The sequence below is a fragment of the Xiphophorus couchianus genome, chromosome 8, assembly GCF_001444195.1.
Source record: "Xiphophorus couchianus chromosome 8, X_couchianus-1.0, whole genome shotgun sequence".
NCBI classification, from domain to species: Eukaryota; Metazoa; Chordata; class Actinopteri; order Cyprinodontiformes; family Poeciliidae; genus Xiphophorus; species Xiphophorus couchianus.
Genome location: NC_040235.1, coordinates 24,523,612 through 24,536,071, shown reverse-complemented (window position 1 = coordinate 24,536,071; position 12,460 = coordinate 24,523,612). Strand labels below are relative to the sequence as shown.

Here is a 12,460-nt window from a genome sequence, read left to right as displayed (position 1 = left end):
TCATGTTTATGACGGTGTCATGACAGTCTTATTCACAACCCATCAAATAAAGTGTTACCAAAAAATCTAACTCCTCCACATCCTTCCAGTGCTACTATTGCAGTCTGCAAAAAGTCACCGCTCCTGGCTGAAAACAACCAATCAGAGCCAGGAGGAGGGTCTTAGCGCTGCCAATCAACTGCGCTAGGACCTGTTGCTAACAGCAGAGAAACAACTTATCATTTTACAAAAGCTATTTAACCGCCGACATCAGTGGCCACGCTAACTAGCCTTAGCATTCAGAGTATGTGTGCTTTACCTGCTAAACGTGTCCGTCTCCCAGACGGGGAAACACGACGAGGCCTGGATGGTTCTCAAACACATCCACGACACCAACATGCGGGCCCGAGGAGAGCCTGAGAGAGTCTTCACCGTAAGCATGCTCACCGTCCCCAAGCGCTTAGCGTCCGCTGCAGCGCTCAGTGGCTGACAGATGGGTGTCGCCCCCTGCAGGTGAACAGGATAAAAGTCCCCAAACAGCTGGACGAGCTGGTGGAGATGCCGAACGAGTCGGCCAACCCAGTGGTTAAGGTCCTCTGCAAGATCAAGGCTCAGCTCAGAGGGGTATGAAGCTTTTTTCTTTTTTTTTTATTTGATCTGGTTCGTTTTGAACCTTTAGGATGTGAATGATGTCAACTTTTTTATTTATTTTTTGCCCTGGAAGATCTGGTTGACTTTTATGAGATGCTTCAGCTACCCAGTGAAAGAAAACACAATGAAGCTGGCAGCAGTCTGGTTCACTTTGTCATTTGGGTAAGAAACAATCTCCTCCTGTTTTCCTTTTACAGTCTCTGTGTTTTTATGGCTTTGATCATGTTTAATGGTGCTATCTATGGCTCTGGGGTTGATACTTAACTGTAGCCATCACTACTTCCCAGCTATTAACAGTTTGTGTGAAGAACTTCGCTCTAAGGTAGTGAGTGCATCACTCATATGCTGACCATGGATGCTGATAAGTGATTTTATACAGAATTTGCCTCTTTTTTTTTTTTGGTCTGTTTACCCACATGCTGTTATTCCCAACACTAAAGGAAGTCATGTAGCTATTCCTTAAGACCATCAACAAAACCATAAAATCAACTTTAAAAATCTGGAGCCTATAGACACATTGCATGTCGTCGTCTACACCAGGCATGTGCAGGTGGTACCACCTGCTCTCTGTTCGCTCTGTTTCTCCTTAACGTTTCTACCAGGCGGGTTAAAGCCGCTGCTGACAGGATCTGGGCTGGAGGTTCTGGGCTGTAAATAGAAGTTATTGCAGAACCTCAAGTGTTAAAGGAAGATTCAGAGCATTTAGAGTCACAAAATAAACATCAGAGAAAATATTGTAGCAATAATTAGGACCGCAGCAAAAAACCAAACATGTCACAATGAAATTAATCAAAATGTCCCCAAAGCATCGGGGGACTGACATAGGGGCCACCGGGGGATTCCAGGTAGATTCCAGAGATGCGCATTGCAGCAGCTCTTCATGCAGGGCCGGCCCAAGGTAATATGGGCCTTAGACAGAACCACCCGGCCCCCGAAACTTTTCCTACTAAGAACCTCAGCATCACTAACATGTTTAAATCTAGATCAGGTGAATCTGTGAGAGGGAGACCAGGTTTATTGGCTCAGTTTTAAATCAATCACTGATTATTGGTTATTTACTGTGATGTATTTGTGAACAAACCCAATTCAAACACAAAGATTACACCATATTGTAGCCATGGTAACGCAACAATCAAACTATCAAGATGATTCTTTAGACTTTTACAAAGTAAACTTCCTAATTAAATCCTAAATGTACTATTTATTTTTCTCAGCTGAATGCATTAGATAAAATGTAATAACATTGTCATTCTCTATAAATGATGCTACAGGTTTAGATCTATGGTCTGTGTTACAATTAAACCATTTCTAGGGGCCCCTGAATGTCTGGAGGCCCCTGAATGTCTGGAGGCCCCTGAATGGCCCCTACCAGCAGCTACTGAGTTTTCTTTGCCTTGATATTCTAGCCTTATAATTCTAGGTCTCAGAGGTGCTAACATCAATAGAGTTAACCCCTTTGAGCTTTTTGATCTATAAATCAATCTGCAGCCAGGTTGTTCTAGAGGTTAAATAGATATTATTAGGGCTTAATTAGTAAAATGGCAGCAAATTTGCTTATTTCATAACTTCATAACTTCATAACCTTTGACCTTCTCTCCTCTGATCTGTTTAACAGCTACATTCTCAGATCAGCTCAGATCTCCAGGACTGTCAGCAGCAGAAATAGAAACTTTTTACCTGTTGGGGAAAATATAGACTATATTTACTTTGCATTTTCCCGCATGATGGCAATGATATAGTAGGATCCAATTAGATTCTTGATCAATATGGGTTGTTGCTATGTTGTTGTACGGAGTTTTAAGATCTTGTTTAATGTGCCCTTTTTTAACTTTGAGCCCCGGCCCCTCCAAAGGTCTCTGCACAAAATTTTGTGCATGAGCACAACACAGGAGGGCAAAAAGATGATTCTGTTACTTGCTGCTGCAGTAAAACAATTCTGTTAACAAAATGAAACCTGGAGATGTAGGTGTTGTTAATTTAGAGCAGTGTGCCATTGCAGGTTTTACGGGCTGTCGGTGTGGTTCCCGGACGTCATCAAACACCTTCAGGCTGACGAGTATGCCTCCAGAGTGAAGATCCATCACAACGAGCGCATTGAAGACTTCACCTTCAACTTCACACTGGAGAACCAGATCCACAGAAATGGAGTCTTTATGAACGACAGGTACAACTGAGACACAGCCTCATCCACAGACACTGGACTGCCCACAGTGTTTGCCCTTTGGTGGAATTACATCAGTGGTGCCCAAACCTTCTGCACCATGGGAGAAAATCGCCCAATTTAAAGCACTCAGGGGCCAACATTTATTTATTTATTTATTTATGTTCAGTCAAAAATGCAAATTATTTTCTGCTGTAACTTCTTTTGTTTTTTCAACCTGCTCAGCAACAAATTAACAAGTATTTTGAACTAAAACGGCCAGAAAAAGAATATGAGTTGTACAGTTTCCTAACTTGTTGGTCAAAATGATCAATTTTTAGTTTATTCCCTGCAACAACAATGAAAACCCCTAACAATATGTAGTTCATTTTAGTTATTAGGTGTGATTAAGTCTGTTTCTGCATAAAAAGGCAAAGCAAAAAAAACTTGGCTCATAAAACAAAAACACCTCTTCTGTACCTGAAATTTTCTATTCAAGATATAAATTTGTCATTTTAAAGCAAAGAGCATTAAAATGTGCTATTTGATTAAAATTAATTTGCTATAGAAAATGTGGGTAATGTTAATTCCTAAAGCTTCATGGCACGAAGTGTCGATCACTAAACAGCTCCAGTCTTACCTAACCGAGTACAATGCACCGCTTTGGATGCATTAGTGTAAAGCATGCTGCTACTTTACTATAGAGTCTGTAGATCTATAGATGAACCCGATAGAACCACTTTGGAAAACTTTGGTCGGAAACTCTGAGCCAGAGCTTCTCATCCAACAACACTGTCTGACCTCACAAAAGCAAAGTGCATGTAGACATCATGTTATTCGATTTGGGCATCATTTTTTGTCTCTTTTTTTTTTGTCAGAAAATTTGTTTTAAAATTCCACATTTGTTTTTAAAAGCGCAAAAAGGCTGATTGTTATTTATCTCTTACATACTTTCCAAGTATTTAATGATTTCTGGTGCTGAAATAGCACGTTTTCCCTTCAGATCTCTCTTTACTAGACGTTTGCGATTGAAAGCGCCGGATAAAATCTTCTGTTTCTTGACATATTCCCGTGTGAGATATCCATGGCATTGACTGAAGTCCTGAGTTTACAGTCCAACTTCCTTGAATTAAAAATAAATGCAGCCGCAGCGTAGCGCACTGTGCCGTCGCTAAAGGTGCTCGTCCTGAAGTGGGACAGCGGCGCTATTTGTCATTCCCTCGAACGTCCACAACAGGTAATATTAATCCTGCCTCCTTTATCTTCCCCAAACACCAGGAAATTAAAAGTCTTATAACATACCCGGTCCATTTCTCTGCCCTCTTCCCTTTCTCTCTATCTCTCTCTCTCTCTCACACACACACACACACACACCCACACACACACACCTGACGACAAGGTTCATTTATACAAAGGGCAGAGAGAAGGTGATACGTTAGGGTAAATGCACACCAACACAACCGTGGTGGGGAACGCTACATGCGACAGATTGTATTATTAAATAATAAAAAGTTGCTTTTAAATATTGACTTATTTAAAAAGGTCAATGCATATTAATGGATGTAGAATGTTGTAAATATACCAGACTTAGCAAAATGCTAATTTACCTCCGTTATTAGTTTAAAAAAAAAAAAAAGATACAGACATTTATGTGATTTCATAAGGACAACAGCTGCAACAAATAAAAGCTACATAGAGACTGAAAAATCTGCTTCAAGAAGCTTATGCCAAAATGATTTTTTTTTAATCCTAGTACATCAAATTAAAAAGATTTAAAGACGCACTAAATAAGGAATTAAGATATAAATTATGTTTGAGTATAAATAATGCCTGAAATATTAGATATACAGTTGAATCACTGAAAACATGAAAATTACATGAAGTCAGCTACATAAAATAACGACATATAGGTCATTTTCTGACAATAGTGAGAAAATGTTTGTTCGTTTGGCCTAAAGCTTCTTTTGTAAAAAATGTTGGGGTTTTTTTTGTTCCCAAAATCAGTTTTGGCAAAAAAAAAAAAAAAAAAAAAGAAAGGCGATTTTATTTAAGGATGTTGACGACATTGAGGGCATTTCCAGTGTTTTATAAAATTATTCACATCTCTTGGATCTGTATGCATTTTTCAAGCTTTAGTTTATTTACTTTTTTTTTTTTTGTAAAATTTTCTCTTGGTGCATTTGATGTTTTGTGGTTGTCGCTTCACAAAACGTGGGGAAGTTAAAGGAGTAGGAAAACTCCTGCAGTGCATTCTGCTAGAGTTCCTGTTCTCAGTTAGCATCACGACAAAGCTATGCTACCTCAGAGTCACGGGCTAAGGTCGATCGATGAGTAGGGAGAAAAACTGTGTTTCTGTGGGGCAATGGCAGAATCAGGATAGAGCAGTGCAGAGCATGAAGGCAACGTGTTCAATGTCGGGCCTTTAAAGAAATACTTGTACTGATGAAATGCTATCTGTTGTTCTGGTTCCACTGACAAGTCACGATGCGGTTTTCTGCACCCGCAGCAGATGAGACAGCAGAGAGTGAAACATAGATTAAAGGTGAAGTTAAAAGTCCAACTTTCACTCCACGCAGATTGTGTTCTGGAAATGATTGTTTTTATGCAGTCTATCAAAAGGCAAAATACGTTTTTCATCTTCACAAACATGAACTCACCTTTAAGTTTCAGTTCCTTGTCCAACAAAAATATACAGCAACTGAAAACTCCCTTCAATTTTGGATATTTTAAAACATCTTGTAGTGGCCGGTAAGATTAATCTTCCAGTATTAGAATTTGAGATGGTGAATTTACGTTATCATGCCATTATCAATATATTACCTGAAAATGGTCTCAAAATAATATTATAATTGCCGGGGCAATATATAATCCAGGAAAATTTATCATCATAACTTTCCATTTCAAATTCAAAAATACTTTATTGAGCCCAAAGGGACATCAAATAATATCTTTCAGTCTAGATGTCTAAAAAGTAAGCTTTTAGAAATTCAATACTCCAACTACACAGAAGCAATTTATTCAGAACTCCGTGTTTGAGGTCTGCACATTTAACGAAAAAAGCAACTCTGCATTTCGGTGATGCAAGTGAGACACCAACACGCTTCTTTTCAAGGGGAAATAATTCTGTATCAGCACCGGCTGGCATCAGGAGAATGTTAGATATCTTTTTTTTTTTAATTCCTGCTATAATGGATTTTACAGTTTTTCTTTCTACCTCCTCCCAGGTTTCTCAACATGAAGTTCAAGGCGGTGACGTTTATAGACTCGTCTTTTATCAACTGCTATTTTGAGGATGTTTCCTCAGTGGGATCCTCCTTCAAAAACTGCACCTTCGTGGACTCTTTCTTTTACAACACCGGTGAGTCGGTTTCTCCAACTTGGGCTGTTCCTCTAAAAAGTGCAGTAACTCAACTGAGATGTTTAACCTTTCTCTTAGGGAACGCTGTATTTGACATGTTAGATTCAGGGCTTTTTTCCCCTTCACATAGGTAGGGAGGTTCCATTGGGGTTTAGTATGTAGGCCTGTCGCAATAAGCAATAAATCAATTTATTGCATGATAAATTAAAGCAAACGCAATAATTTCTATTTGCACGATTCATCGTTTTTCTCTTTTTCTACCAAAGCTGGATGACAAACGTCTTCAGTCTTAACGAGCCCCTTATTTTTTTTTTTGAAGGACAATTGTGTTTCCAGAGATTTGATATTTCATTTCACTTATTGTTTCTATTGTTATGTTTATTTATTTTGGATATTTAAAATGTCTTCCAGTTTCAGTGTGAAATGTTCGTTATTAATTTAAAGTTTATTGATCTTTGCAAATGTGTTCTTGCATTATTTTTTGCTATTTCCATTATATTACTTGAAAAAGGTCTCAAAACAGCGATATTATGGTTTATCACAACAACTCCTTGGACAATTTATCGTCTAGCAAAATATTGTGACCTTCTCCGTCAGGGAGACATGAAGGCAGCCTAAACCTAAACGGAAACATTGCCGAGTGAAAACATCATCAAAAGATGGAAAAACAAGAAAGAAACCAGACCATCCCAAATAACATTCCAGACAATAAAGACTAATTTTAGCCTCGTTTGTATAACCTTTGTTTGTTTTCACCAAGACAAATTACTCATTGTTCACAGACAACAGATGAAAAACAACCTTCTGGCCAATTCTTGCCGTTAATTAATGTGCATTGTCCCTACCAAAATAAATTAAATTAAAGCGATGACACCTTTTTATGTCATAGTTCTAGATTTTGGAATTTTCCTTTATTTTGGGTGTTAAGATGCAGTTAGTCAGCGTGGGGTGCAGCATCCTGTCGCACTTAGCACATGCATATAAACGGTTGTTTACAAAGTTTGAAACACACTGGCCTTAGCTGTATTAGTTAATCAATTGGAATTCATTATAATATAAGAAGTCGATAAATCGTTTGCATACCTAGTACTTTAGTACAAAAGTGAATTTTTTCTCTGTTTTTTGAGGTTCTGCCTAGTCATTTAGAAGCTTGTGAAAAACACACACCCACACAAAAAACTCTGGACTTGAAGCAAAACGAAAGCAGCAGAGGCATGAAATGATCTGAGAGAAGCGGAGCTGAATCAGACCTTGTGGGAGCACCATGCGAGAAAAACAGTTCCCTCCAGCGCTCTGTGAAAGCGCTGAACATGGAAACAGTGAGGCCATGTCAAGTTTGCCGGTAAAGCCCTCTGGGAAATGAAGTCTCATTGCTCCCAGCAATATGTCTGGAAAAATGGCGAAGAAAAAAAGGCGAAATGAGGAGAGACGGGATAAGAACGGACGGGTGGATGGTGTGTGTACATGTGTGTTTGGGTTTGGAGAGAAGCCGGAATGTTTTCTCACCGCAGCAGCTGCTGAAGTATAATGATGCGCAATTTTGCAGCAGGCAGGTTTGTTTCACTTCTTATAATGATGGGAGGGAAAACACCTGCACATTACGGAAGATATATAAGGTTCTCTACATTCTGTGAAATTAGGGTATTTTTCATTGAGTTTACTTTTAAATATGGTTTATAAAAAAAATAGAAGTGGAAGGTCTTAGTTGGCCTTAGTTGCCTCAGAAACTCATACGTATAAAAATGTGCACCTTTAATAAACCGTTAAGCTTGGTGGAAATGCATTTTTTCCGGACTCAATGCCGGAAATTCATGTTGATTTTAATCCATGGACCTTTCAACTGATCATTTATGCTGCTTTCTACAGACGTAGATGATGCCAAGCTGACAAATTCAAGAGTGATCAACAGCTCCTTCCACCACAACAAAACCGGTTGTCAGATGACGTTTGACGACGATTACAGCGCCTACTGGGTCTACTTCGTCAACTTCCTGGGAACGCTGGCCGTGTTGCCGGGGAACATCGTTTCCGCTCTCCTCATGGACAAGATAGGGCGCCTCAGCATGTTAGGTAGGTCCAGGATCTGCTCTGACTTTTGTGCAAAAATGACCCCTTGGTCTCTGGACGCCAGCCTAGGCATCTGTAATGACCCCCAGTGACACAAATGTGGGCCATTTGTAAAGGATGTTCTATGCGCTGTCCTCCAGGAGGCTCCATGGTGCTATCAGGAATCAGCTGCTTTTTTCTTTGGTTCGGCACCTCCGAGTCCATGATGATCTTCATGCTCTGTCTCTACAACGGTCTCAGTATCTCTGCGTGGAACTCCCTGGATGTAGTTACCACTGAGTTGTACCCTACAGACAGGAGGTGAGTTACACTACTCAATTAAGTTTAGTAGTACGACTTGATGAATGAGTGCCAAGCCTTGTTATGTATATTTTAAGTACAAGTGGTTCACGTACTGATATTCTACGACAGTAACCCTAGTTTTCTCACCTGGCGACAGCAGGATATCAAAAATGACAATATGAAAGACATTAAAAAAAGAGAAAATGTGAGAAAATTCAACAAATCTGCAAACTGACCATTAAACTGGGGCAGCATTGGGTCATATCAGTTCACCAGCCAATGTTGTGATAGGACAGAAAAACTGAGGAAAGTGGGTTGTTGACCGATTGATGGCTGATTATTGAACAGATTGTCTCAGTTATAACACAAGATAACCAAAGCACTTGTTTCATAACCTGTGGTTGTAGGAAAGTAAAAGGCTGTTCTGGTCCACTACGGTGAAAGATGGAGAGTGGTGTAAGCACTGATGTGTCTTTGAGACACACACTTTCTGTCCCCAACAAAGGTATAGGTATTAATTGGAAACAACTAATGGCTTCAGTTCTGGTTTGTAAAACTTTGTCATCACCACCCTGTATTCTGTCATGGATTTATTTTAGTAGAAGTCTAAAATATTTGAAAAAAATTAAATTCAGCTTCACAATGCAATGCTACTTGACATGCTAATGTCTGATGTTTGCAAAACAGCCAATTTTTATATTTTCAGACTTCAGATTCTCTTCGTAGGTAGTTGTGGTCGCTGGCTGCTGCGAATAACGGTGGTTCCACTATACACCGTCAACTCTCATGGTATTCAAACAAAGTGTAACCAGTTGAAAACTCATCAGTTCAGCCACAGAGTGTTAGGCTAGCTAATATCACAGAGTGGAGAACAGCCAAGTGTAAGGCACAGTGAGCAAAAATCAGCAACATCAAAAGTTGCCATGCCAGTTCCTGCAGATCTCCGAACTATATGTGACTTTCAGATTAGCTCAAAAACAGCGTGCAGAGAGCCAAACTGCTTCATTTAAGCCTTGCATCACCAAGTACAATGTAAAGTGGCACATCTAGCACTGTAAAGCATATGACCCAAGAATAGTGGAAACAAGGGAAATTCGTAGCTGCATTACCACACTGTGTGAAGTGTACAATTTGGGAAAGGAGGAATTGCAATGAAAGGTTATTCTTGAAGTCTTGTCTTGGTGAGTAGACCCCTAAAAGGAACTACTCACTACTCACTAAATAAGTGAGTAGTGAGTTACTTTGCTAGGTAACCACAGAGTGAATCAATTTGTTGTTGCCACTTTAGAGATTGAGCGGCTAAAGTTTGTCTCCTTCCTACATCCCCCTGAATGCTGTACGGATTTGGATTGGAGTTCAGTGAATATTTTACATATCTGAACATTCAATCAGACGTATTAGCTGTTGGTCAAGTGTCTATCGTGACATATATTCCTATTGATTTATTGTCCAGTTCTGTTGCTCCCAACTTTGTGGGAAATTTGGGGATGGTCCCTGCAGTACCAACATAACTGCACACCAGTGCACAAAGTAAGGTCTATAAGAAAATGTGAGGTTTGGTGTAGAGAAACTACACTTGACAAATCCCTCAACCTGTTGGAGGATCTTTGGGATGAACTACAAAGGGAACTGTGAGCGTAGGTTACTGACTGACCTCACAAATGCTCTTCTGGAGGAATGGCCAGGTGTTCCTAGCAACGCAGTGAAACTGAATACTCATCGGATAATTATTAAATACAGTCACACTAAAGTGATGTCGGAAAAACAAAAGACACTGGCTACCCTTACTTAAGTCCTCAGTAAGTAGCTGGTACTAAGTATAAGTGAGTGACTGAACATCTGATCTTTTTGATTGTAGCTAAGGATACACATTCTGTTCATGGCTGACTGCTTTGTTTGTCTCTTGATCTTCAGGGGCACAGGATTTGGCTTCTGTAACGCCATTTGTAAGTTGGCAGCAGTTCTTGGCAACCTGATTTTTGGCTCCCTGGTTGGCATCACCAAGGCTATTCCTATTCTCCTGGCGTCAGCTGTTTTGGTTGGTGGCGGACTGGTGGGCCTCCGACTACCAGACACACGTTCCAACGTCCTCATGTGAACGGCGGCCAAAATAACAGGTTTACCAGGTTTTTACTCAGCCTACTGAACACTCTATTTTCAGCTATTGTTTATTTAAACATCACTGAAACAGTTATTGCTGCCATTTCCCAAATGTATTTCATTTAAAAGAAACAATGCTAAGCATCACAACAACTCAAAATTACAGGTAATGATTGTTCAGTTGATTCTGAGTAAAATACCTGGTTAAGAGTCTAATGCAGTTTTACAGAGAAAGCTTGTATGGAAAATTGTCTTACAGATGCACCAGATGCCAGTTTAACTTTTTTCCAGAACTGTTGGTGTTTAAAGCAGAAGGCTTCATGAGTGGAGATGAAACAGCAGCTCATTAGCTACAAGCTTTTTCACACATGCAAGCCACAAAGGTGTGTACAAAAGCTGCAAAAGGCTTGGTGTTTCAGCAACCTTTCATATCTTCCCCAGTACTGCTCAGAAAGAAAGTATATACAGACACAATTACATGCTCTATGACTTGTCAATGAGTTTGCACTTTGAGAAACAACACGGCTTTTCAATTAGTGCTGCAAACGATCACAAAACAACATAATCATCAAACATTGGCCTTTATGTCTCTTAAATTATTCATGCATATGCCCCTTGGAAGGCAGAACCTACTTCTGTTGTGCATTTATATTTTGAAAAGTCAGCAGAAATAAATATGGCTGTGATGAACCATTTTTTTAAAAACTAGTTTAATATATTTTGTTACTTTTCAAATAATAATTTTCCACATATTGTTGAAGTATATTGTTTATTTTTTATATGGTATCCTACAATGACATCAGTAGTGACCGTTATATTAATATTGTAAACGTTCATCAAGAAGCCAAAGAAGATTTATTAGAAGTTGGATAGATTAAAATTACAAGAGATGACTAATAGCGTCAGTCTTCTTACAAAACCTTTACATTAACAGCTGCTCTGTTTTATTATTCATTTATTATTTATTTGTCATAGCAGGAGCAGCTGTTATGGTCAAAATAAAATCAATATAACAAAACGTCTCCAAAGCGGTTCTTTATAAGGAACCTCTAGAGCGGCGTTTCCCAGTTCCGGTCCTCAGGCCTCCCTGCCCTGCATGTTTTAGGTGTTTCCCTTCTGCTACACACCTGGATTGAATATATGGGTGATCAACAGGTTTCTGCAGCACTTGATGGTCATGCAATCATTTGAATCAGCTGCTCTGGAATAGAGGCACATCTAAAACATGCAGAGCAGGGAGGCCTGAGGACCGGAATTGGGAAACGCTGCTCTAGAGTAAATTCCATATGCAGAAATTGAGCTTTCATAGTTTTGCACTGATGTAGCATCTCATCATTTGAAAAGACATGAAAGTTACAGTTTGGTGAAAAGAGAGGCTTTTCCACATGTCTCTATGTTCAACAGCCTGGCAAAGTGTTTACTGGCTGCTAGAGCTCCGTGAGTGAAACGTTGCTGGGGCTTTTGCATAGTACACTGCTGCTCTAGTGTGACACCCAGTGGTTGTTTTCTAGAATTGCACATTATGCCATCAGATTTGAAAAAAATAAACTAAAAGTAAAAGATCCAAACTAGACCCTGGAAAATTCAACCTGGAGTTATGATTAAAAGAAAGTACACGACTGAAATTCAAGGGTTTTACTCTGTTGATGTATTAGAGTCATTGTAGATTAAGTTCAGAATTTTTCTACAAGAAAATAACAAAACTAAACAAAAAAGTAAATTACTGAGTTTGAAAAGTCAAAAATATGCAACTTTGGAAATTTGCTGAGTCTCAAAAGTTGCAAATGTTTGACTTTTGGATCTTAGAAATTGTTTCTAGAAAACTTGTTCATCTAAAAATTTCTCAGTTTTTGGGCAGAATGTGTCTTTGCTTTTTCTATTTG

General features: G+C 39.2%; 1 protein-coding gene across 1 annotated transcript in view; it reads left to right on the top strand.

Annotated features, from left to right (window-relative positions):
- LOC114149278 (synaptic vesicle glycoprotein 2C-like) overlaps positions 1 to 11,715 on the top strand; it is a 59,258-nt gene extending 47,543 nt beyond the window's left edge. The window contains exons 6-13 of the mRNA XM_028024991.1: positions 323 to 412; positions 493 to 603; positions 704 to 792; positions 2,630 to 2,794; positions 5,995 to 6,128; positions 7,995 to 8,198; positions 8,336 to 8,495; positions 10,392 to 11,715. Coding sequence (XP_027880792.1) covers positions 323 to 412; positions 493 to 603; positions 704 to 792; positions 2,630 to 2,794; positions 5,995 to 6,128; positions 7,995 to 8,198; positions 8,336 to 8,495; positions 10,392 to 10,575 — 1,137 coding nt within the window. The 3' untranslated portion in view covers positions 10,576 to 11,715. The remainder of the gene's footprint in view (positions 1 to 322; positions 413 to 492; positions 604 to 703; positions 793 to 2,629; positions 2,795 to 5,994; positions 6,129 to 7,994; positions 8,199 to 8,335; positions 8,496 to 10,391) is intronic.
- Positions 11,716 to 12,460: the final 745 nt, after the last annotated feature.